General features: G+C 31.6%; 3 protein-coding genes across 5 annotated transcripts; 1 reads left to right on the plus strand and 2 right to left on the minus strand.

Moving 5' to 3' along the window:
• The first annotated feature begins 5492 nt into the window (after positions 1-5492).
• Positions 5493-22238, plus strand: LOC121115749 (RUN domain-containing protein 1). 2 transcript variants are annotated; one of them, XR_011779776.1, is made up of 11 exons: positions 5493-5786; positions 6765-7139; positions 13045-13251; positions 15866-16019; positions 16840-17056; positions 17116-17325; positions 18830-19034; positions 19140-19447; positions 20838-20932; positions 20995-21398; positions 22146-22238. XR_011779776.1 is itself a non-coding variant. In XM_040709873.2 (10 exons), the coding sequence occupies exons 1-10, from the start codon at positions 5748-5750 to the stop codon at positions 21099-21101; spliced, it is 1917 nt and encodes a 638-aa protein (XP_040565807.1). In that variant the 5' UTR covers positions 5493-5747; the 3' UTR covers positions 21102-22238. The 2 variants fall into 2 exon arrangements, 1 of the variants encoding a protein (XP_040565807.1); XM_040709873.2 differs by having other exon boundaries at positions 20995-22238.
• LOC121115750 (nucleoplasmin-like protein ANO39) lies at positions 22196-23579 on the minus strand. Of its 2 annotated transcripts, none has more exons than XM_040709874.2 (4): positions 23296-23579; positions 22926-23228; positions 22693-22705; positions 22196-22631 (listed from the first exon to the last, which is right to left on the minus strand). In XM_040709874.2, exons 1-4 carry the CDS (start codon positions 23349-23351, stop codon positions 22332-22334), a joined length of 672 nt encoding a protein of 223 aa, XP_040565808.1. In that variant the 5' UTR covers positions 23352-23579; the 3' UTR covers positions 22196-22331. The 2 variants fall into 2 exon arrangements, with proteins under 2 accessions (XP_040565808.1, XP_071743942.1); XM_071887841.1 differs by having other exon boundaries at positions 22693-22708.
• On the minus strand, positions 23579-27890 carry LOC121116596 (ras-related protein Rap1). Its single transcript, XM_071887842.1, has 4 exons — positions 27582-27890; positions 26253-26381; positions 25698-25868; positions 23579-23818 (listed from the first exon to the last, which is right to left on the minus strand). Exons 1-4 carry the CDS (start codon positions 27807-27809, stop codon positions 23726-23728), a joined length of 621 nt encoding a protein of 206 aa, XP_071743943.1. The 5' UTR covers positions 27810-27890; the 3' UTR covers positions 23579-23725.
• Positions 27891-27999: the final 109 nt, after the last annotated feature.

Consider the following 27999-nt stretch of genomic DNA (forward strand, 5'->3'; position numbering starts at 1 on the left):
TTATAGTGTTTTATAATAATCATAGTTTATACAAATTTGTTTATTTGAATACAATGAACTGAACTTATTAATTATTTGTCTCCCTAAATTTAATACTAGGGAAATATTCCCTCCAAACTGTCACATAAAAAGAAGGTCAACCAATCACATATTGCCCATGATTACATACGAAAACAATATGTGATAAGCCATGTAGTCAGCAGAATATTGAACGATTTTTTTTTTTTTTTTTTTTTTTGCTGAAGATAGTATTTCTCAATAATTGAAGGTTAAATTCAAATTTAGATGGATAAAACAGTTTCAGAAATGCTTGTGCATACAAAAACAACATTTCAAATATAATACCATTAAGATGCTGTCGTTGTGGAACGGAAGCCTATACCTCTATTATCAAATTAGATAACTTCATAAAACAATGTCGTTTCTGCAGTCATTAAATGATAGGGTAACTTGGATAATATAAGACGCTTTTTCAAAATCATCAATATGTTTTAATCTGTTGTAGCCATACAGCTAGAAACCTTTATATTGTGCATTCAAAAATCTGAGTAGTTATCTCTAACACACTAAAAAATATTTTAGTCAAGAGTCTTTTTTTAAACCTGCATTTAGCCCATATTACCCCATGCTCAGGGTAATACGGTCTACCAAATTTTCATTAGTATAAATGAATCTATACTGAATCTATATCTAAAATGAATAAGCTACTAATGACGTAATAATGCATATACAGTATTACATGAAGGATAAAAGGACTAAGACAGCACATGAAATGTGGCCAACAAGTCTTTGTTAAGCTTCATACACTCCTACAAATTTAGATTTTGAAAACCTAACGACAATATCTGAAACATTCACAAAGCCATGGCCAATATATCCCTGATTATTGTGTCTCAGATTACAAGGCGTAAAGCCATTTCATATATTCTGTTATCTTACTAAAAAATGTATTATTTTATGACCAGATAACTATCCACATTGCTTAATATTTTAACTATTTAAAAAAAATTTAATCCACTAATAGAGTGGAATTAAAAAAATTAAAAAATCTGTGAAAAAAGCTGACAATAATAATTAATGCCTACTTCATATGTGTGCATAATTATTTTAATGGAATTCGGCTGATGGATGACAGATTTAATTTACTGGCATATGTCAAAACAATGTAACTATAAAATGAATAGTAAATTGTACATTAGGGTGTCTCATATTACCCAGGGGGTCATATTATCCCAGTTACCCCTATATATACAATTTTAATTATTTATTTATTCACTATTATCATTATTTGACTACACAATATAATACATTCCTCCATAAATTTAAAAATAACATATTATTTTATAAATAAATAATACTTTGTACATAAAATATTTGTAAATCTTTTGTTTTTCATTAGGGAAACTTCATTTTTTTTTTCCATTAGGGAAAAAATGACGCCATATTTCTTTCCTTTCTTTGACGTTTAAAAAATTCATTAGTATACATTTCATTATGGTGTGAAATACACTTGATCAGGGATTGCAAATTATCCAAATTTATTATGAAAATAACCGTTCAATTGTTCCAACTTTAGGAGCATTAAATCATCTTGAGTGATGAAGCTCATTCTTTGCTCAATTGCTTTGTTAATAAGCAAAATATGCGTTATTGGTGAGGCAGCAAGCCACAAGTGGTTTACGAGAAATCATTGCATTCCAAAAAAATTACTGTTTCATGTGGACTTCATACCGAGGGATCATTAGCCCATATTTTTTGTAAATGATGATAATCACTATCACTACGTTACTCTAAATGGAAATCGCTATTGTAACATGATAACTGATTTTTTTTTATTATTATTCCATAATTGCAAGGTATGGACTTGCCAAACAGATGGTTTCAACAAGACAATGCTACTTGTCACACAGCAAAACTTATAATCAATTTATTGCAATGCAAATTTGTAGAGTGCGTTATTTTGAGAAAATGACCAGTTAATTGGCCGCCTCGATCGTATGATTTAAGGCCTTTAGAATATATTCTTTGGGGTAACGTCATGTCATTGGTATACAACAATAAGGCGGCGACGTAAGAATTGCTGAGAGAAAATATTCTGTTAACGTGCTCGTTGTTGTCACGCTAGAAAATCGGGTTTTAAACATAAATGTATATGTTTATAATTTATAATGAAAAAATATATTTACAAAATCTTTAACCTGTTAGTGTTTTATGTATAAAAAAAAGTTAAAGCGCTCTTAATAAAAAACTTTATCATTGAATAAGGGGTCTTGTTATTTTGGAATCATTCAAATAAAATTCTCTTTGTAGATATGTACGACTTATTTTTTGTAATGTTGTATTTGTTAGTTGATGTAGCATATATAAAAAAGAAGGGATACTTTATGGGAAAAGTTATAACTAATTAAACAAGCAAACAAAAAATAACGAGTAGCCACATATTTTTAAATCAAATACATATACACACTTAAAAAAGGTTTCTGATTAGATGTGTAGTCTTCCATTCGCCCAGTTACTCAAACAATAAGCGTTCCATTCACATCAAACCTCTCCAGTCTGTCCAATCCTTAGATGGTTACTTCTTTTTGAGTGAAGAATAAATAGGACCTCAGTGAGTAATTACTCTATTTTAAAGTGTGATCTGTGTGTAGGCGGTGGCATTACAAGACAATCTATAATCATTATTGATGATTCGTAATATTCCCTCTTGAATAATTCATATCTAGTTGTTGTAGTTCAGTGGGCTGTCTACTGACCAGCATAGTAAGAACGAAGTCCACAATTGATTTCCATGAATTGGTCATTTTCTTCCAGTAAGAAGTAACAATACCCAAAGACTTAACAGCTCTACAGCACCCATGAAAAAAAATTGATTGAATGGAAACTCCGTATTCCTCATAAGTTAATATAATTAATAAAAAAATATATAATGCCAAATAGGATTTTTTTCCCAATTCAGGGCATTATAGGGCATTTTGGTCAAACATTAGACGAGATTTAATACATTAGTATCATTCATGAATAGAACATTAATTTTGAAAAGTTTGTTGGACTAGAAGTTCGAACTTGAGACTGATAAACAGAGTTTAGAAATATCAGCGTTACTAATGTTTCATGACTTGATTCTCCACTATCTTTAGAATAGGCTATATTTTTAGGCAGTCATATGAGCAACATATCCTATCCTCGGGCTCAGAATTTGAATTATTTATGTATGAAGCCCATTTCTGAACAATCACTCACATAAAAAATATTTTCTGTACTATTGAGTTTCTGCCTTATTAATCTTTGTTTCTGGGAGAAAGGTTGAGAGGTACAATTGGCTGGGCCATATTGATTTCATCGTGGTGTTAAGAATGTGAGGTTCCGTTAAGGTATAAATAACGATAACAAAAAGTGTTGTGTCGGTCCTTATTTTGGGCCCCAATCCAGTTCAGTGCCACTTGTCAGTCCTTAAAGAAAGTATAATGGATCCCTCTCGACATCGTAAAAGGGTTTTTCCCTAATTATTTTTTTAAATTATTATGTTTCATAATGTAATAAATTATTTAACTAAGTAAAAATAAAGTGTTTTTTATAATTTGTTATTACTATAACGAAAATATGTTTATTTTGTTTCCAAGATATGTGCAATGTTCTTAATACAGGATGCACATGTTACATGTGCCGAGGAAAAGATTTTTTTTCAACTTAATATCCTCTTCAACCAGTTATCAAATTAAAATAATACAAACTGATTATACAGGCCTTACGAACGAGCGACTCACTGAGTTCCAAAGTTCGAGCAATTTGAGGTTGTCGCTCTATACGGATTCCAAGGAGCGCTTTGCGGCCTTTCCAAAATATTTGCGACAACGAATTCGTCAAATGATTCCATTTTTTCCCCAACTGGTGCAGGTGTTTAAACAAGCTATCTAACACAAAATATCAGCTCCCCAATAGAGTCCACCAAACTGGAGGCATAGATCCCTTGCGCACCCTGTACAGTATACATACATCATGTCTCCCAGGGGCGTCCACAGGATGTGGGATGGAGGAGCAGCAGCTCCACTCCACCCCCCCCTATTTTAACTTTTTACTATAAAATTTAATATTTGAAATTGTTTTCCGAAAAATGTAATTTTTTGAGAATAGCTATGGTATTTTGGGAAAAAAAATTCTAAAAATTTAATTTTTTGTCTAGAGCTATGAATTTTTGAAATTTTTTGGGAATAGCTGTGGATTTTTAAAATATTTTCGAAAAAATGTTATAATTTGAAATTATTCTTCAAATAGTTTTTTTGGATTACGTCCCCACCTCCAAAAAAAATATAATTGATAATCATAATAAAAATATGTATACATATAATAATACTATGGACGCTCCTCACTCCATGAACATTTTTAGATAAACTCCGAAGATTAATGGACTGGTCACAAGAATGGACTGGACCGAGTAAATAAGGACCGGCACAACACTAGATAACATAAGTCAACATAATTACAACTCTGTTTTGCTGTTTAAGTGAAATGGTGTGTTCCGAATTTTTTTTAGCCTGTGAAACATGGACCTTATATTTTTAGCCCAAAATTTCTGGTTTTGTGCCCTACAAAGTTTTTTGAAAAAATATTTTTTTTACAACAATTTTTCGCGAATAACTGAGGATTTTTGAAATTTTTCTCCCAAAAATTTAATTTTTCAAATGTTTTTTACAAAAAATTGATTTTTTGCGAACAGCTGTAGATTTTTGATTTTTTTTTCCAAAGAGTTTAATATTTCCAAATTTTTTAGAATGGCATTGTATTTTAAAATTAATAAATAAAAAAAAAAAATTAATATTTGAAAATTAATTAATTAAAAAAAATCTAAAAAATTTTAATTCATTGATTTTTTTTTTTGGGTGGGGGAATCCAAAAACCAATCCTCTCCCAATATTTAATCCTGCAAACGCCCCTGCTTATTGTATAGCATATCTATAGTATATAAAAAGTTCCTTTCTATTTTGTATACCACAAAAACATTTATTCACTTTCATGTTTCTCGAGGTAAAAGCAGTCAGCAGCATCCCATCGTCCATCTCTATCCATGGATAAAGCTTCTAGAATGGTGTAATTCATGATTCATTCTTTTAATACTACTTGAAAAATGAGTGCGATGAGTCAAAAAGGTTTGATAAAGAAAATATACCAAAAGTAAGCACATTGACATCGTACATCCTGTTAGCATGTATGGGGATTTAGAAAGGAAGATAAGCAATATGCATGCATCAAATTATGTACATACATAATATATTGTTGTTAAAAAAGCAATAATATCAGGTATTTATTCATTTAATCAACCTCAAGTAACAGTAAAGAACACACAATAAACTTACGAGAAGAAAGAATAAAAAGCCCTCAGAAAAGGAAGGAGGGAGTGCACTCAGTTCCTCTTCTCTCCACCAGTCAGCAGTACTCACCCCCCGCTCTTTTCTCTTCCACAAATCTTCTCTCTTTCTCTTTGGCCTTCCTCCAGTGTATAGAAAAGCTGTTACAAATGAAATGACATACCTAGAAAACAACACTCTTACCGTTAGTAGTTAGAAGTTTTGTTCGTTGACACGTCACATTTAGGAAGAAGGCTTTAATTGTGCTTATTGCTGTTTTATAAAAAACAACAATAAATGTAAATCTGAAGAATATTAAAAAAAGGGCTGTTATAGTGCAATATATTATTTATACCTATATGTGTGACCAACTCCTTTGAGTGATTTGATTAGCGAATAAGTATGGAACTTCATGGAGATAGCTTAGTATTAAATGATCAGGTACTTATCTAGTTATTATATACATTAAAATTATCTTTATAACTGTGTGCCTTCACTTTGAATCACACATCCAGCCACTATCCTGGAGAAGATCCAGTAATACAAAGGAAATTGCATTTAATGCTTTATTTATATAATAATACATATTAAAGTATATTTTGATATATGTCCTTGTTATTTTTGTTACGTAAAGTAATAATACAATTGGGAGCTCAAAAATAGCGTACTGAATAAATACTGTTGACCTTGAACCTATTCAGGGCTTCAAATGCTTTATGATTTAAAAAAAAAAACACCTTGAAAACATTCTTTTCGTCCAGAGCTAGAGACCCAGACTAGAATCGTACTCATGACTAAACTGCTACTTCAGACATGGCTGTTATATCGAAAAAGACGTGTGAGGAGACTCGGACTTGATTAGAAGATTTGAGAAGACTCACAAACTACCTTTATTTTTAAATATTATTTTGGTGCATTCTATTATTTTGAATATTTATGTATTGAGGACAATATCTATGAGCTGGGGACTAGGACTCGAGTTGCAATCAAGTCTCATGATTGAACTGAGATTCGAAATAACCTCATTCGAAATTGAAATGAAAATACCCGTGACTTACTTGTAGGACGGTAGCTAAAATACTTGAGACTTGATAAGCACCTCGTAAACATCTCTGTTGTCTTATTACCTATATATAAGAGAAAAGGACAAGGGATTGACGTCAATGTTAAGAATATAAACATCTGTGTCAATAGTATGAAATTGCTTAATTTATACTAATCCTTCTGGTGTGATAGAGACAACACAGATATAATGATTCATATACATATGTAAAATAATATCATTTGCGATATATAATATTGCTTATCTTGCCATATATATATATAATTTACACCTGTAGAACTGTGATTGACAATACTAGAGACCATTATTCTATTACTTTTAGTGGTAATTATTCAAATACTTTTTTTTTTTTACAGAAAGGAATAATTTCTTTAAAGGATGAAACCTCAGATTTTCTTCGAGATTTTCCATTAATATCCGACACCGATGAAGAAGAAGATTTTGGACCTCCAGGTACACGATTAGCACCCGTTGGAGCCAATGACGAAGATAATAAGGGTTTGGCTCAAGAATTTGCTGTAGAGATTATGTATAATAAAAACAATAAGCCCAGTCTACACAGTTCAAATCCACTTGATAGCTCAAAAATAAACTCCATGGAGAAAGTTGAGAATGTAACTTTTCCTTCTGAAGATAGCGTACAGGATCTGAATCTCAAATTGAAGGAAATGGAAGATAATCAGGAGGAATTAAATGCATCTCTCATTGCGATTACGTCTCATTTTGCAAAGGTATATATGTGGTTTTTATCAGTATTTGATCAGTTTATTGTTGCAAAAGAAATCTCATTATCTTGGGCACAACCAATCTATATGTACATCAAGGTGTACGACATGGAGACAATCAAAAACATATAATCATCCCCCCCTGGTAATGAGAGTTGGTTGATAACACTCTAATTTTCCACATTTCAAAATGAAATGTTTGTATAATACTTAATGAAAACGTAAAGCCACTTTCTTTTCTAGATAGAAATAAAACAAAAATAAATAAAGAAATTTGTTTAAAAATTAATCTCTATAAAATACTACCCAGTATCAGTGTTAGTGATCAAAATCGACCGTATTTTAAGTACTCCCGGGTTTTTGGTTGTTTTTGGGTTTTTTTTTGTGTAGTTAGCAAATTGAAGAGTGAATTTTTCTTTTCCTAAGCTATTGTCATGATTATTTAACTCGTGAGTAATAAACTTCCTTTCCTAATACATTCAATTGAATTCAACCCCTGATTGAACATTACTGGGAGCTCATAAAAGACGGAGAGTAACCTTGAGGGTCAAAATGTTCATAATTGTGTAGAATGTATACTCTTACAACGGGGATGTCCAAGGTCTAAAATCAAATTTATTTTTATATTTTGTTTAGACCTTGGAAAATGATAATCATATCAAGTTTGATATGTTTGATGAAAACTTACTGATTTAAAGAGGTCCTGGTAATATTTTGGAAAATTTTAGGCTTTGTGCTTAAATTTATTCTATAAGTGGAGATGTCTAAGAATGTTAACTATAGTTTAGAACAATAATTCGGCAAAAATAGATTTTTAAAACAGATTATATTTTGCGAAAAAATTGATTTTAGAACTGACGGCCACATAATATGTAGTTAGTTATCCATCGGTAGGTTTGAGGCACTTGCAAAAAGGATAATTTAGAAAATCTAGAGAGGGGATTCATCTACAATCTACATTCTTTCTCCTATATCCATATATTTATATTCAAAGCATTAAATTGAGCGCTGCTCTAAGTGACGCTCAAAATTCTTGAGCGAGAGCATGCACATTGTTTTAAATAACGAGCGGGAGAGCGCTCATCATTATAGAAGAACGATAAAATCTATCGATTTTGAGCTCATTTAGATAAGTTTGTATTTCTATTTCTGTTCCTATCTCTTATGAGATAACATTAAAAAAAATTGAGAGATAAATAACCATCTTAAAGATTGCAAGAATAGACGGTTGAAGTTATATCTCAAGTTAAGCTAGAAATCTTTTTTTTATGTTACTCTCTGCTAATTTTTCATATAATTGGGCATTTTAAGAAAACTCAGGCATCGATTCCCACAGTGGCACTGCCATCTCTGTGAAGATGTTGTGAGAAGATAAATCTTTATTATTTGTAAGCAAATTTTCCCAACTGAAATTCGATTTTCTTATATCTTTATGTATTAAATTAACAAAAGATCTCAAAACTTCACGCAAGTATCAGTTTAAAAATTTGAGGATGATATTGGACGAAACATCAAGAAATTAGTTTTTTATTTAAAATTTTCGTCAAAAATACTAGTTAAGATTGAAATTTGCAATTCATAAAGAATATGAAGAAGACCAATCTCTGCTGAAAATTGTGGTTTGACATTTAAAAAATGTTAACCACAATATATTCGGTCCCATTTTTACTCGGATATAATATTATACATAATAAAAGAAAAATTGACTCTTTTGGGAAAAGGAAGAATACTGTCTTCCAAGTATCTAGAGTAGTCAATAAGTGGATACTGCGGCACACTGGAGTGGCTTCTTACCTTATCAGGTGTGCCTCCGAAAAAATACACAATTTGTCATCTAATTAAAAAAATATCTGACTTAATTTATAAATATATTTGAATACTTAAATACATTCCTTATACAAATTAAAAATGAATAAAAGTATAAATTCATTTCAAATAAATAAATATATAAAATTAACCATAAAATATATCTCAAGTACTTATTTTCAGTAACACACTGGGATAAGCGTTACTGCCGTGCGCATCATATTGTTTTATCATTTAACGTTTGATTTCACTTTGAGCAAGGAACAGCATCATGGATCGTTTTCTAAAAAGAAAAGCCACATAAAGACTGGACGTGATTGACTATGAATTAGAGCCTCAGCCTACTTCATGCATTTCATTTTAGTTCTCCTGCTGTGTCGCTTAGAGAGTCAAGCAAGCTTGTAAGCCTGTGTTTTTAAAAGTTAGAGTTATTATTATTTAGTTTCTATACGGCTCTACTCATTACTATCTTGTTTAAATAAACAAGACACTTACATTCAGGCCATCTAATGTCATTTTTAGACATATTTTACACTGGGATGCCTGTAGATTTAATACACTTTATAAAAGTTTTAGAAAGATTTAGAGTGCTATCAATGGATCAAACCCGAATTATTGTCTACAAGACCGGTCCGAGCCGAACCATTAAACCCACTTAATACGTATGAATTTCCATTCATTTCTGTAGTAATGATATATAATCTGTCTATAATTAGATTTTAAAAATGAGAGGAAGAAACTCTTACTTGTTTATTGACATTGTACTGATTTGTATATCATACTTTTGACGTCATGAAAGGACCCTTAAAAGCTTTCTTCTATTATTTATTTTATCATTCCTCTCTCTTTAATACTCCCACGTACAATCTACTTGCATTCATTCATTCATAATTTTTTCCTCTTTATATATTACTTACATAATATATTACTTGTATATATGAGAGGCTATGAGGCTATTAGCCCCTTTGTTAAACAAAGAATTATATATTTACATTCATACATTAGGATTTGATCTTCATTGCATCTCATAACCTCGGGGGGCATGTACCCTAATTATTTAGTTAGTAGTGATATAACAATTAATCGGAAAACCGAGTATTTTTCTGAAATCGGGATTGCCATCGGGAAAATAATGTTGAATTTGCAAATCCGATTATTATTTATTAATGCGATTTAACGATTTATTACTTTTCGAAGTAAGGGATATTTTTGCTTTTTACTAAAATATTTATATTTGAAATTTTTTTTACAAAAATTTAATTATCTGTAAATTTTATACTTTAATTTTTTTTTTCAAAGTTTTAAAACAAAATATATATATTTTTGAATTATTTTTCAAAAAACATCCAATAACCAAGCCCCCCTCCCAAAAAAGAAATAACCATATGGACGCCCCTGAAAGTAAAATGTTATTTTTTAACTATTGTTTAAAATATTAAATAACCGGCATCGGGAATGTTTACTAGAATATTTTTTTAATTTCCCATCACTGGTAGTTAGGCAATACTGAGGATTGGGATTTTTGTTGAGAAAAGTAACAGTTTACAGATTAGGTAAGGAACAACGATTAGTGCTATTATTCTTTGTTGAAATTATTATGTTCATTATTTAATAGTGCTAACAGATCTATCTGAAGGAAGAATTCCTGCTTAGCTTAGATGTATTTTAAAAAAATGTTTAATAAAATTATAGTTTTTTCATATACATGTGGTAGTACTCGACTTTGTCGAGAATTATTATGTGTGGATGAACTGACAAATTTTGCATTAATAAAATAGAAGATAACTCCATAATAAATACCCAGTACTACTTTCCATTTTTCATGAGCACACTCACATGCAGTTACTCAATACTTAGATGATGTTATCTCCTCAAGAATAATAATAAAAGCTTTAGATTTTTTTAATGTGACCTAGAGAGTACTAGAGACTAAAGTACTATTCAACACATGTGAGGTTTCATTCTTTTTTAAATACAACCGTAGACTCCATTTTTTCTAAATATGAAGGACACGCTCGATTATATTGCTATTTCTAGATCGAGTATCTAAACTCAAAAATGACTTTACGTTTCGTATACATATATACATGAAGACAAAATTGTTTTATTAATAACGATATATTTAAATGTAACTATAGTATATTCTCTGTATGAATGCTAATTTAAATGTAGAGGGTTTTCATCTTTATAGAAGCACAAATTCATTTAACCCCCCTCAAAAATCATACAATATGTTAACAAAAGTCATTATTTAGTAATACCATGAGTATCTCTCCCGCCTTTTCTCAATTATTCTCTCAACATATTGGTATGTATCTTCGCACATATTCTTTTGAATAAGACTTAAAGAAGAAGAAAAAAAGAATAGGGATTTTTATAATAATATTCAAGTTGAACGAACTTCAGTTTAATTTTTTTTTTTTTCTCTAAACCTTATAAGAGAGTGCAAAAATATATAACAACGTGAAGAGAGAAGAATTCTTTATTTCTTCTTTTATTTAAAGTAGAAGAGTTCAGCATTGATTTTTAATTTCTTTAGTTTAAACAACAAGCTACGGACAATCAGACCACCTTGCGGATAATGTATATATATTTATTGTTTGTTCCTACTCTATAGTTGATACTTTTGAGTCAAGAATAGCCTCTCCTCAAACCTCTTTTGACTCTTTGACCACTTTTGACAGGGTCTAGGGGCTTCTTTTTCTTTTCTTTTCTTGGCGAATTCGGCCATGGACAAGACGGGGTTGCCCTGAAAAGAGTGTTCCGCGACCTTGAAGGTTAGTTTGATTGGCTTCAAGAACGATTCCTGAGCCCAGACCCATCTTCTAGGCGCTTGCAAACGTGGTAGATTGTGTAGCGGTGGACCCCGATCTGTTGACCATATTGTAGGTGTCGTGGGTGGTGTGAATCAAAGTTGCAATCTCCTACCTTTTTATATCTATCTTTGTCCAAAAGTGAAGATATAATAAATATATATCGTTTGAGAGGTAACAACAACTGATTTTTAACATTTACACAACTTAGTGATTAAAACTCTTTAAACTTCTCAAAAATACCGTTAAGGGCTGGTGCAAAACTTATTCACTGCCTTGTAGATGTCTCACTGTATCTACAAACATATATTTGATTAAAAAATCATTTCCTTCAAAAATAAAATAAAAGTTAAAGAAGTTTAAAGTTTGTTTTTATTTTTTAATATAGAGAAATGAAGATATTCGGAAGCTTACAAAATATTCAAAACTTACTTTTGATGAATCATTATAACTAGAGTACGTTTACCTGGACGATTAAGAAATTGAAATTAACTAACAACTCTTCTGCTAATATAGAACAAAATATAAACACAGTAAAATTTTAAGAATTATTCTGGATGCATGTTGGAATCAATCTTTGCACCCTTTTTTATAAGGAGATAGAGTAGGTTTGACCGGCGTTGCCCTGGACATTAAGAACTGGAAATAAATTCTGAATGCTTTTGATTTTTTTATAAGGAGATTATAAGGTTTAGAGAAGAAAAAATATTCAAGTTCAACTGTCTAAATATTATAATATCCTTTTTTTAAAGTGTGCAAAGATGCATAACAACATGCAGCGAGAATAATTCTTAGAATGATACGATCTAGATTTTTTGTTGTATATGAAATAGACATTTGTCAGTCAAAAAAATTGCTCCCTGAACCATTTCTTGAGCCTTAAAAACCTGCATTAAAAAAATCAGCAAAATCCATTCATTAATTTGGGCGTGATTCCCGGGAAAATACACACAGCATTTGCATTTAATATATAGATATATGAAATATATATTTGTCACCTCAGCTATTCTATAAAAAAAAATACTTTCAAAACAATACCATAATCAATATTGAATTTATGGGAGACTGGTGTCCCTGGGTATGAAAGTCCAAAGTACGTGTATAAACTTGTCCGTATTTATCTCATCCACACTGTATGTTATATGGGGTATATTTGACTTTTCCGATTAAAACTATTGATTGATCATAAATATTCTATGACACATGAGCACACTCAAACTAATCGTTAATACATATTACAGGGTAAATAATTGTTAATTGGAGGAAATGTTTACAAATGTATTTCTCCACAGGTACAACTCCGTCTTCAACAGGTCATGAGTGCACCGGATGGTGCAAAGGATAATCTTCTGAAGGAGTTGGAAAATTTTGCCTTTCGGAGCATACCTAGTGTTGTCTCAACGTGTAAAATACCTTCGAATAGTCTCGAATCATCTTCAAACCAATCGCAGCTTCTCATTTCAGGCAAAGGAAATGAGGTAGCAACGGATGAAATTAAGGTATGTATCTCATTCCTTACTTATTTCCCTGGGTCCAAAGGTTATACATATACTACGCAAGGAATACTCTATAATTGGAACATGCACTATTTCCCTTTTTGACCAACTATGTGCTTTTTTTTAAATAAATTTTCCTTTAATTGGTCAGATGGAGTTACACTTCAGTATAAGTAAATATTATAGTATTACTAGGAATGTACTGATCCCAAAATTTCAGCAAATTCAGATTACTACTCCGATACCATCTTTATGAACGATTTCAATACCAATTCCTAATTAATATTATGTATAAAGGAATTAGATCAATAAATTTTTAAAATGAAATACTTTTAATTAATTGAGGTTGTACGAGAAAAAACATAAATATATAAATCATAATTTTAATTAATTGAAGTTGTACGGGAAAAAACATAAATATATAAATCATAATTTTAATTATAGTTAGTTGTAAATAATTTGAAATTAAAATTATTTAAAAAGTTAGTTCCTCTTTGTGCTCAGGAATCCATTTATTCCTGGTTGGCTCATATATATTGCCCGCACAAAGGAATAGACATTAATTTTCAATGGATGGGACTGAACTTTGTTATGTAGGTCTATTATAATTGCACTTATTATATGTTAAAATAAAAATTAAAGAAAAAATAATTTTTTCTGGGACCTCTACAGGCAGGAGGACCTAGTCTTAAACCTAGGTAAGTCTTTGTACAACTATTCGAAGTGGTGCCGGAACGATAGAAGCAATTTCCTTCCTTTCCCCTCCCCAATCTACTTTCTGTGATTTTTCATAGGTATTGCAATAAAAAATATTTGTCTTGCCTAAAAAGATATTAATGTCATAATTTTCAAAAAGAAAAAAACTTAAATTTGTCTTTTAAAAAATAAATGTACTTTTTTTTTTTTTTTTTTTATGCCTTAAGAAGAAATGTAATTCTACAATTATTCCGGAAAAGTTTGCCTATCCGTTCAAATTCACTCTCTTGTGATATTTTTTATTTTTTCTTTCCACAGATAAATATAAATTGCTTCAAAGCGCTGTTGCTGCATGTTTTCTTGTCAACTGTTGCAGGGAGAACTTTTTGAAGAGTATATATATTTATAAAATTGAAATTTTGCAGTATTACAAAAGGAAAATAAAAAAATAACATAAATTTCTACCATTCAATTTCTGATATTTAACTTCGTCACTCTATATATTAATTATCCATGGTTCTGAGCAATATAATGTGTTAGTGGTTTGGTCTACGCTCCTTTGTCTAGAATTAAGATCAGTACAATTATAATTTATTATGTAATTATTATACTAATATATAGAGTTATATAAAATACAGCGAGTGTAATATTGTTTTTATTTGGCAATATGAACAATGTTTTGATTTTCCAAAGCTGGTATAATAATTCTTGAAGAGGGAACATCCAAATATAAAATAATCACACGTGAGTGTGATCATGAATGGCAGAGAGTAACATGGATGTTTTTGGGGGAGTTATAAGTGTAAGTTGTCGTTGGACTCTGAATAGAATTGAGGATCGACATCGGAGTTTATCCTGCCAATGTCTTTGCCAGATACAAAATAAGATTTGTGCTTCATCCTTTCCTCTCATTGCTGCTTGCACCTAATCTAATAAAACGTCAGGACAGTTAAGCTGCCTTCTGCTTATAAAACCTATTATCCACATGCTTACCATGCCTCCACAAGGTTGTACCCTTATCAGTCTGGCGGTACAAGCGGTTCCGATTCTTGAGCCCTTAGAACTAGAACTGACAAAGTCGAACCCAGACTGCAATATATTGCTTATCTGTCTCAGTTCTTGTGTTTTTGTTCTTGTATAGAATATATAAAGAAAATACAATATTAAATATATTATAAAAAAATTAATTACCTTTAATCAATAAGTCAATTTTATGAGCTTCTTATGTGCAATTTCAACGTTTTCCAATGATTTTTGTATGTTGCCAGAATGATACAGTTGTATCAGAGTTCCAAATAGGCTTCTTTTTTATCTGGAAAAGTAGTTTTAAGGACCAGAAGCTGTAAATCTGCTGTAGCTGCGGCCATGTTTGTATCAAATATCATTACTTGGAACCGAATTTCCTTGCAGCACTCCATGCGTAAAGTATCTTTTACCAAACTGAGCCTATAACAAAAAGAACCGAGACCGATAAAGCTGAAACCGTTAAAATTAAAGAACCGAAATGTAATCCAAAAGAACCACTAAACAGGAACTGGGCTCAACCTTGTACCTACACAGAATAAATGATGTTTTAAATTAATCATACACCAAATTGTTAAGCAAACAAAGAAACTTGACTTAATCCCCTCTAATTAGCTACTTAGTTAATCCAAATATATTTTGCAATCACACAAAATAGTAGTAGTTCCGATGTATGCAATAACGTGTTTTACAAACAGAGGGAAGTAAGCTGCTCTCCTTCCAACCATTCTTCAAATTGTCTGGGTCTTTTTAGCATACCCGCAGGTAATATTTTAAACAACACTAGTCCCATATATCGGTGTAAAAGATAACTCCTGAAATCCAAATTTATATATACTCAACCTTTCATACCCTATTAACAAATATATACTAATTCTATTTTTTTTATTCGATATAGAACAATGAATTACTCGAAATTCATAGGCAAAGACAGACTGCTCTCATTAATCAATTAAAAGAACAATTGGAAGAACTAGAAACGTATGCATATGAATCTGGTGATGGAGTCATACCCTCAAATATTCTTTTGGAGCGGCAAAGGATCGTTATGGGTATGTTCTAAAATAATAGTTCTATAGATGGATTTTCAGATAGGGTGACGTGACTATTATCAATATATTGCCTTATTTTTCTTGAGACTCTGTATACTGCGTCATTTTTAAAATAAGGGCATTTTATGCCATAAAAATGTTGTTTATAGACTTAAATTATCACTCTATGTACATTGTTATATTTATTGTACCTCGCAACCTCTCCTCTAAGAAGAGAAAGAAAAAGGGCTATAATTATTAAGCAGGAGAGCATGAGCATTGTTTACTTATATTAGTTTGTACACAAAGCAACCTAGAGGAGCGCTGTCCTGCAGCAAATTAGTACAATTCTATGAATGATCAGGAGCGTCAGCAGAATTATATAATTTATTTTTTTGGGGGCTGGAGGGCAACAGCCCTCCAGCCCACACCCTGCCGACCACCCTGATGATCATATTCTTTAATATAAAATATAGTTGTATGTTTTTCTCATAGAGGACGATGAGAAAATTATTCCCATCATCCACCATCTTTTTTAAACATTTACAGACTGTCACACCACCTTACGGATAATATATCTTTTTGGTTTGCTTTTGCCCTATTGTTAGTTAACCTATTCTCCTCAAATATGGATATTCTTTTACCTCAATAAACAAGTAACGTTTGCGGTCACAAAACTTATATAAAAAATATATTGAAAAGTAGACTTGTTAAAGTTTGAAGACTAAATACATGCAGAGTCCCTAGTAAATTCATTTCATAATTGAGCATCGTGTACGTCATATTTGATAAAAACCACATCACTATCATTTCCACACTAAATTTATTTTCTATTTTTCAGATCAGCTCAAGGCACAGTTAAATTTCAACCTTGATAATATAGATACTTTGAGTGACTCCGAACTAAAGACTTCAGTCGACAATGCTGTTCGAGACATAATTAATCCTCTCAAAATGAAAAGCCATTTAGTCAATCAATTGAAAACTCAGATCACAGATTTGGAAATGTTTATTCACTTTCTTCAGGATGAAATGCTCGGAGATCAAGAGCCTTGTGGGTAAGTCTAGCTTTGTGGTTCTATAGTATTTGGATTGAAACCAATTTATATACTTGTAGATGTAAAAAGCATGAAGGACTTGAGGTGAATAGAAGGAAACGGACCCCGTCTGAGAGAGAGGAAATAAGAGCAAAGACAGTTAACATAATGGAAAGAGCTATGGCTGTACTTCAAATTGCTGCCACCTCTCAATTTGGATGCTCTGCAATGAATTCCCAGCAATTCCAAAGTAATATCCTTAAAGGAACTCCTAAAGGCAATCATTATGGGTAAGCAACTACTAGAAATAATCCATTTTATCCCCCTTTGCATGACCTTTGACATACCACAGTTGAAGTTACTTTATCACTTTGCTCGAGTTGTATGCAATTTTTACGCTCCCTAACTTAATGAGAAAAATTTAATTTTTTTGTGAATAGCTATGGATTTCAGAAATTTATTTCAAAAAAATTCAATTTTTTGTGAATAGTTATGGATTTTAATTTGTTTTTTGAAAAAATTTAAAAATTTGTAATTTATTTTTTTGTGAATAGCTGGGGATTTTTTTTTTAAAAAACCAAAAAACTTAAATATTTGAAATTTAGTTTTTGGAATTTTTTTCCAAAAAAATTAATTTTTGTGAACGTCTGTAGATTTTGAAATGGTTTTCCATAAAAAAAAATTCCAAAAACCTAGCCTTCCCAAAATATAATCCTACGGATGGCCCTGAGTTATTGTACCCTCATTGCTCCTAGAGGGAAAAAAGTATTTTTTGGCCAATTAAATTTGGCCAAAGATTTATGTTGATCACGGGGTCATCGTTTCGACACTTGGTTTATATCTTTGATTCTTCATTTAACCTACGAACTGACAATCCAGGTGTGCGCGTCTAAAACTGAACACTCCTTTAAATTTTACGCCATGCACATATGCGTGATTTTATTGAGTTGAACCCGGTTTATACTTCGAGGTAAGGGTCTTGACTAGTTGCAAACAAAACTCCAGCAAAATCTAAATAGCAACAGGGAAACAACAGCCGATAATATGGACAGACATCGAGTCCCAATTTCGGAACTTTCCGCGCGGAGAAAAACTCCCACTGAAATTGCCAAGGTTCTGAGCTGCAGCCGCACCACCATTTACAGCGTGGTAGCCAAAGGGACTCCTGAGGCGACCACAAGGTCTAAGTCAAGGCCTCGAAGGTCGGACGAAATGGTTGCTGGCGTGAAAAAGTCTGTCGAGGAAAAGAGAGGCAAGGTCACCGTCAGCGGCCTCTCCAGGGAGTTCAACGTCAGCAGAAGGACCATGGACCGACTAGTTTAGAAAGATCTTGGCCTTAAGGTCTACGAGAGAATCCCTCGTCAAGCCTTCAAGCCTGTAGACAAAACGCCTCGCAAGGTTAAAGATTCTTCTCAACAAGCTTAAGAAAAAGCTAACCGATGTCATCGTTTTGTTCCACTTGATTTCGCCGTGTTTGGCGTTTAAAGGGGATGCTTTCAGGAGTCTAATACAAGTCCAAGGACGAGCTGAAGTCTGCCCTCAAGAATGCCTGAGCCAACCTCGACCAGAGCTTCATCGCCAAGTCATGCAACAAGTTCCGGTCCAGGCTGGAGTTGGTAGTGGAGAACATGGGACGCCATATTAAATAGACATGTGTCTAAGACTCTCATTTTTCATGTTAAATAAATTAATTCGTCGACCACTTAAAAAATTACAGAATTATTTAACTATTTATTAAAATTTCAGAGTGTTCAGTTTTAGACGCGCACACATGTATGAAATTGTTTTTTTCAGAGATCTACGTGCTCGTTTGGAGATATCCGTTGATCATGTTTTAGAGACTTGTAGTCAAGTTGAGTGCATAACTGACACTGACTGTACTTCAATTGTCTCAAGTGAGAATCCAGAAACTCTTATTGACTCACCAAGAGTGACTCAAATCGTGAGAAGAGAACTATCAGTAGCGATTCGCGATCTCATGCAACATGGAATGATTGAAGTAAGTAAAAATTAGAAGGAATATATATTGGTCAAAATTGACTCTATATTATGTAGTTAAAGAACCTCAGTTTCATATATCATTTCATATCATGTTTGTTTTTAGTATGGTCGCAACGCTGGTAAAAAGTTAGTTCCATTTTTGGGCTGCGCTACACCAACATCTTCTAGGTATTCGAGCACAGTTCATCCATGGAATGTGATAATACGTTTTTATGACATGAAAGGAGGACGAGATTATAATTCGGCTACAAGTCGAAAACTGAGCCAAAGCTTCGGTTTAAACCTAGACGCAAATGCCATAAATCCAAAGCAATCATTCTTATCTACGATAGGCTCTATTATATCAAGTCACAAACCTTACAAACGCAGCTCAGATGCACAGTTCAAGGCATTTATATGCGCTGGGCTTAAGTGAGTATCAAAGTTAGGGATTTACAACTTAAGTAAATGTCATGTGACTGTTGTAACTTGTATAAATGAGTTGTAACAGTTGGAAACCAAATATAAAATGAATAATTTAGAGTTCTTCTGATGAGGAATGAGGTGGTTATAACATCTAGTGTACATGTACATTGTACACGTATATACGTGAATAATTTTAGAACGGACATGTATACAATTTATTTTTAAGAACTTTTCATAATATTATCTTCAAACTCAATAATTCTTCTGGTCAAAATAATGAAGTTATGAGGTTTAAAATGTGTCTTGTTTGGGAGAAAGAATATGTCACGTATATAATGTTCGTGCTTTTCGGTATTTTCACTCCTAAAAACAAAACACCTTTTAAACCAAACTGTTGAAGTGTGGATATGCAAAGTTCTATTAAATAAATTCTGTAATTATTCCATTGATAGTCAACAATATATCATTAATATATTGATTATGTTGTTGAAAATTACTTCAATAAGTATTCTGTGGCATATTATAAAGTCAAATGTCCAAAATTTTGATTATTATTCTAAATACATCATAACTGAGTATTTTTAATAGATCAAAATGAAATGATAGAATCAATTTATAGCTAATTTGGAATTCAAATGACTCATATTGTAATTAAATAAGGCGTAATAAGATTGAAATGTAAAAATTGTAACTATTACAATCTACTTTTAAAAGTTACAACGTGTATAAAAAATGGCAACTTGTACACTAGTCTGATTTGATTATTAACTTTTTTTGAATTTATATTACGGCTCGTTCCGAAAAGTTTGGTTTTTGGTAAAGAAATAACCTATGCAAAATTTAATTTCCATACAATGTCTTCTTTAGTTAGCACATCTAGTTCAAAGTTTCAAAGGAGACAAAAGTTATTTAATTCGTCCATAAAGATTAAAATACAGCATTAATCTTTATTTTACATTAATTAATGATGATAAACATTACTATCCTATTGAGCAAAAATGATGCGCGCCATACGCAGACTATAAAATTTTCCAAACTTTTTTCTCTTTTTTTGCTCAGTAAGACAATTTTAGAAAAAACACTTTTTAATACTTTTTATAGGTTAGAAAAATGTTAATCGAAACTATTTTCTGCAAAATAACTAAAAATGTATTCTTAATATCTACACTCACTAAGTAAAGAGTTTTTAGCCTTTTTTCATAATTGGATCGAGATCTGCGACCTAAAGATGACCTCCGACAATTTTGTATAGGTAATTTTCAAATCATATGACAACTTTTCTGCACTATACGTGATCGAAATTCGAAAAAAAGTTTCAAATCATACCGCTCTATTGTACACAAGTTATGTGCATAGTTGTAATGAGTAATTATGTATCTTTATTTCGATTTTATAGTCAACGCAAGCTAATCCCATGGTTGAAATTAATAGTGAAGAATCAGCACATTTTGGAGATCTTTTATCAACCTTGGAGCTATGTTGTCAAAACTAGTAAGAAAAAAGAATTTTTTATAATTCCCTAATGTTTTTAATATCAACTATTATATTAATAGATTTCGATGATGCATTTCGATCAATAGAGCGTCTTTCTCTTTACGGATTCAATCTCCCAGTGGATGTTGCCGTGAAACAATTTCAGGATATGAGCGAGGCCTTTTAGTCAGCTCACTTCATCTACGTCATGGACAATCCTTTAGCCGACTTGTTGCATTATCATTACACCTATCTACATATCAAATAATATTGCTTTCAACTGCATTATGTATTAATAACCAAGAACAACACACTGAGCAATTAAAGTATTCATTCAGTCTTTTAATGAGCCAACTCATTCTCCTAATTACATGTCATGCTGCTCATTAATTCATTATAATTATCTCCCTTCTCCTCCCTTGTGATACATATTTTCAATCTTACCCATTTCAAATTAAAATACTACAAATGTACCGTACCGGATGTAAACTTAATTATGACACACTTTAGATTAATTAAACATTTTTATATGTACTTATCTCTTAAACATGATACTTCAAGATACTTGATATAACTTTGTACAAATAACATAGGACCCGTAATTATAATTCTGATGCACCTCGATAGTGCGCTTTAATCCATCTGAAAATGACGAGTATACCTTGATAATATATGACTCAATTTTCATGAATTCCTCTGTTAATTGTTCCTTGAGGACACTCAAATTTGGTATATGTATGGCACAGATCTTGTACCAAATATGGATGCCAATTTTGAGAATCAGTATGAAGGACGGATATATAAGACTCATAGATTCGCGTTGATAGTAACGAAAACCGTTTTATATCCTCGAATTGACGATGATATTATTGATCCGAGGCTGTCTATTTTGACATTGTCGATTCCCAAAGTAATCTCTTCCTAAGACTGTCGTTTTATTCTATATATAGTTAACTTGGAAACATTTAATTCCTCACAAATTACATATTGGCGAGCAGAATGCGCTAAAATCCGTTGTGAATTTTGTTTTTCATCTAAAAAATATGTAAATATTTGAGTGTTTTTTTTTTTTGTAAACGCAAAAGATAACAGTTGAATCCCCACGAAACTTTTGGATTACAATTAGTCATACCTCTAAATAGTTAATTTAAAAAAGTGTGTCATAACCAAATTAGCGCCCGTTATACCCACTACTTAAATTAAATTTTCTATGTACACTCAATCATCTAAGCACACCATATATTTTTTTATGCATTGTGTATGTATGTCAAGAGCTCGGTATTATGCTTCAAAAAATAGAATATATTTACTCTAAAAATTAAAATATCTAAACAATTATATTCACATATTCTTATAAAAACAGCAAGTCTAGTTAAAAATTGTTTTATAAATCATTTACGAGAGTTGAAGTAAAATGTTACTTAGTCGACTTTTTGGATTTGTTTTGTTTTCCATTAGATTCTTGAATTTTCTTCTTCTTTGGTGATTGCTTAGATTCTTCATCATCATCACTGTTGTCGCAGTCCTCATCACCATTGTCATCATCGCTACGGGCCTTACGTTTCTTTCCATTTTTGACAACAACTGGCTTTTTGGAGTTCCTTTTGGGCTTAGGAGGCGGTGACTCTTCCTCCGTCATCTCTTCGTCTGCTTCTTCCTCTTCTTCGGCCTCACCTTCACTCCCTCCTTCCACACCAGCTCCTTCATCTTCTGGTTCCTAGATTGTACATATGTAAATTATGAAAACATAAGTATAAATTTAGTCTGAGTGAACCCACCTCTTTTCCGTTTCTACAAGAGTCCAGGATTGATATTTGTAACAAAAAATGAGATTAAAACTTATTAACACAAAAATTACAACAAAAATAATAATCTGCTAATTAAATGTGATTAAGATCCAGGATCTTATTATATGATTCACTACCTAACGATACGTATAACTGAAAGATTTAACTCCTCAAAATTTAACTTTGTGAAATAAAAATGCCTTTTATTTGATCCTTCCACTTACCCAAACTCAAGAATATGACTTCCTACTAAATGAATGGGCCCATTTCCCTCTGTCAAAGTAAATTTTACAGATCTATTGAAACTTAGATCTACTGTGCATTGGGAGGTGGAACTCGACTTCATCATAACAAGAGGGCACTTGATTTCTTCTTCTTTATAACCCGTCGTTTCTAACTCAATTGTATTGAATTCATCCTCTTTTTTGGCCTTAGAGCTGAGAAATGCATTTTTGATGCGAAGTTTGTGTATGATTGAATCATCAATGTCTTCGCTATCAGAGTCAGGAGGACTCCAATTGTGCTCTCTATACAAAGAAAGCAACTAAGATTAGTAAATCAAAAAATGATTTAACACAAAGAGTCAATACTCACGGATTCTTTTTATCTAATGTGGCGGACCAAACAAACTCCTCTTGTTGATAATTCATTATTATCCTTTTAATTAGTACAATTCCAACGTATCTGACTACTACCTTATATTTTAAGGAACAGATGATTTTATTTAAGAAGGGAGCGAGGATATGATACAAAAGAATCAAGTACTTTATAAATATATCCTTATAATATTAACCGGATCATTCTCCTGATTTATGCCCTACTAAACGAATAGGATTTTGATAAATCTAAATTACTAGAAATAATTAACTAATATCGATTTATTTTATAAAGAGTTTAAATGTTGAAAACATTTAATAACATCAGAAATATATTCTTTAAAGAATTTATTAGTTTGATTAAAAATGAATTAAGAGCATACACAACATAATAAATGAATTATCCACTCCAATCTCAAAGATATTGATCAAAGAAGGCTACAGTTTCGATTCTCCTTCCTCTTCTTCTTTTTCAATTTGCGATTATGACTCAAAATCATGCGTACAATATCCTCAAAGACCTAATCAAAATTGTAGGGGGGGATACATCAATTTATATAATCAAGTAATATTTTTAGAGCTGTAAATTCTAAGCAATGCCATTATGCAAGAAAGAAATATTCATTAAATTTCATTGTAACCCTGAAAATTTGAATAATGTTTGGGAGGAGAGCAGCTAAGCTGTCATGGCAATTTTATTAGATTAGCTCCATGCAGCTATAAGAAGAAGCAAACAAACACAGTATCCACTCAATATCAAGCAAAGACAGTCCCCGGTAATATTGCTTTAAACTATTTTGCCTGGAGAAATGTTGGCTTAACCCATTTCGCCTTAGGACATTTTGCCTGATATCTATTTTGCCTCAAGGATATTTCGCCTTAATATATAAATGAATGAAGGTTATTATTTATTTTTGGTTGAAATTGATGTTCCGTTTGATTTTTTAAAAAGCAAAATATGCAATTTTTATAACTTTAAAATGCATTAAACGTTTGTTTTCTTTTAGAATAATCATAGAATTATGTTCTTGCCTCAAGTATGCATGTTTGTCAATCCGTGAGTCTTTTCTAGTATGAATAATACATCATGTCAAATGATAATTACTTACGTAGAAGTGATTGGCAATTCTTCTATTCGAATCGTTGCCGTGTATATTTATTATTGTTTTCTCGTATTATACTAATTTTATCACCTATTTTGTTTCAAATTCAAATTATCTACATAGTGAGGTTTTGTTTGTGTATGCATTGAAACTTTGGGGCATGATTCCATCATTTTTCCAAGAGAAAACAACCGTTTTATAGTAATGCACATTACATATTTTGATTAAAAAATTCAAAGGGAACATCAATTTTAACCACAAATAACAGAAACGACTCATTAGTATCATTTATTTAAATGTTAAGGGAAAATGTCCTAAGTTGAAATGGTTTAAGGCAAAATTATCAAGCACTAGCAAAGACATAGGTAGGAATAACTCCGATGTCAATCATAAATTATACTTGAGTCCAATAAGAACTGACACTTATTGTAACTCCCCAACAAATCCTCAGTGTCATTCTCCGTTTTTCATCACGTCGTTTCTTTATTGTATCTCGCAACCTTTTAATTAAAAGAAACAAAAAAAAGGCTCAAAATCAATTGGGATTCTTCCCGACCAAGGACTTGAATTACAAGTATTTCAAGTTACATTATTCGTGACTATATAATTATTATCTAATAATGGTTGATAGTTCATGTCGGTACCTTTATTGTACCACGCAACCTTTCAAACAAAAACAAGGGAGAAAAAATGGCCAAAATCAGTTGGTAGATAGCCAATCCTTCCTAACTATGGTATTATTATTTAATTATTGTTAAGAAGTATTCACAGCTTAAAAAGGGGTAGTTTTAATTCAACCAATCAACGTCTAGACCACTGATTAAGGGGAAAGAAGCAAAAACATCGACTGTTGACAACAATACTCAGTATATATTTTTTTGTTAAGGCGGGTTACCACATCTATCGTGTATGTATATCATTTATATGTATATATATATACAATTAGACTTGTACACGCACGATACATGTGGTAACCCACAGTTACTGAATTGTTCACAGCTTAACAAGAGCTAATTGAAGTTCAACTAATCAATATTTAGAACACTGATAAGGGCAGTAACAAAATCGAGAGTTGACAACAAAATACAATGTACATTTTTGTCTCAGTGAGGTTATGCCATGTAAATAATGTCCCTATTTTAAACTTATAAGTTATCTCCTCAAAAATGAAAGAATGATGGTAACAGCTTTTGAAAATGAGAAAGAATACTTTTTTAGGTTGCCAACTAAAAAAAAATTACACGCGAGTAAATGCTTAGAATTTACTAATCTTAATATTACTATAAAGTATACTGACTTTGATAATGTTGATATCCTCTTTAGCTGAAGTTTCCTCGAATGCAAAATTTGGACCAAATTGCTCTGCAAGACTCTGTCCTTCTTCAAATGAAATATTCCTTCGTTCGTTTAAGTCACACTTATTTCCAATGATAATAGTTGGAGGAAGATCCTTTGCGTCTTCGATACCCTGGATTTATGATAAATAATCATTAAATATGTACAGATAATATATTATGTAATAATTAAGGCTATGGCAAAGATAAATATACGCATCCATTTCTTTCTTTTCTAATATATAAATTTATTTATATTTTTTGTTTATTATTTTAGAAAATAAAATGCGCTCTCTTTTTAATTCTTGAGTTGACAATTATGTTTAAAATTGGAAACTGAATATTTTACTAACATATTTTTAAAATAACTGTTTAAGGAAATTGAAGATTTCTACTTTTATTTCAAAAATCTATCCTATGCGGAGCCCCAATTTTTTATAATCAAGTTATGGGTTAGAGAAAGTTTCCTCAATGCCCCTTCTCCCCTTAAAATCAACCCAGTCTAAAATGTATCTTACTCGAGCAAGTTTAAGACTTTTAACTAATGTGGAAATCTCGTTGAAAGAGGCTCGATCCGTGACATCATATACCATAAAGAATCCATCTGATGTTTTCAAATATAGATCCATCATGGTTTTATACTCATCCTGATACGTAAAAATATATTAATCTGCAAAAATAGTCCTGTATTTTATCTAGAGTTGCAAAAAAAAATATGACCTGTGGTTATGTAAAAAAAAAAAAACACACCTAAAATTAATGTGATAATCCTGAAAATTTGAAGAATTTTTTGGGGTTTATGACGTTTTATTAGATTAACTGCAAGCAGCAATAGGAGGAAGGAAATAAACACAATTCATTCCCAATCCATAACTAGTAAGAAAAAGACATGTCGATTCTACTCCGAGTCCAAAAAAATCCGATAACTCGTCAACAAATTAATTATTGGGGAGGGGGAGAGAGATTTTGCACAAATTAATTGATGACAATAATCGAATTTATCTATGAGCGCTGAATCCAATACTAAGCTCATTTTTTCTCTCAGTCATCTGGATTCTGAAATATCCGGAGTTACAGTCATTCTGGACTATTATCGTTCAGACTCATATTTTAGCCATAAAACAACCCCCAAATGACAAGTAGGATAAATAAAACTTATGTAAAAGTGCTTTTAAGGATTATATAGTGTTTTTATCGATTCTGTATCTTGTTCTGAGCTAGATATATTGCCATTTGTACATAGTGGTGAGGAATATCAAAGCTTATATTATAGAAAAATATTTAATGTATAATTTAAAAAAATATGGATCTTCAAGAATTTTTGTTCTTTTTTATTTTTTTTAAGTGATCCTATTTTTATGGGGGTTTACTAACACATAGTTAACATTATTTTCATATTTTATTCCCATTTCAATGCCAATTTCATGACGTCATGCTTTGTAAAAGGAAGATTGAGGCAATCGAAAGAAGATCCTTCTAAATTAATTATCCATCTCAAGAGATCTTCGAATTGAGATTCTGAATTCCACGAGGGATGACGGGAGGGGAATTCATCCGAGAAAAACTACTAGACCTTATAAGGTATTACAGTGGATTCCTTCCTTGGGAATGAGATACCAGGAAACAATAAAGCGATCCATTCACAATGAGAAGAGAATTTTAATATTTCAAAATGGGATCCCTTAAAAAATACAAAACGGAACAAAAATCCTTAGATTTTCCTTTTCAAGAATGAAAGAATAATACTTTAGAAGCTACATCAAACACTGTTCTGGTTACAACTACAAAAACTATTGCACTCGTTTTAGGTCATATTTTTACAGTTATAATTTGATTCCAAAACATACCTGCCCAGCAGTGTCCATGATTTCAAGGGGTCTAACAACACCGTCCACCATAAAGGTTTTATTAAGAAAAGAATCCAAGATGGTGGGATCGTAGGTTTCGACAAATTTTCTATTTTGAAATCGGAGAGTTAAGCAGGATTTTCCCACACCGCCTCCGCCAAATATTCCAACTTTTATATAAATGAGACCATCTTCGTCACTTGCACCTTTTTTACTTTTCTTACCCATTCTTAAATAATATAAGTAGCTATTAGGTCTCCTTAACACGATAAACTTTGAAAGAACTGACACTTTCAGTTCTAAACAAAATGTATTCAGCACCGGAAGAAGTTATGTTATCATGTTGTCGAGTTATGGAGAGGGAGGACAATTATAGATTTTTACCAATAGGCCACTGTTGTGAAATCTATGCGATGAT

Source organism: Lepeophtheirus salmonis, chromosome 4 (genome assembly GCF_016086655.4).
Source record: "Lepeophtheirus salmonis chromosome 4, UVic_Lsal_1.4, whole genome shotgun sequence".
Taxonomy (NCBI): Eukaryota; Metazoa; Arthropoda; class Copepoda; order Siphonostomatoida; family Caligidae; genus Lepeophtheirus; species Lepeophtheirus salmonis.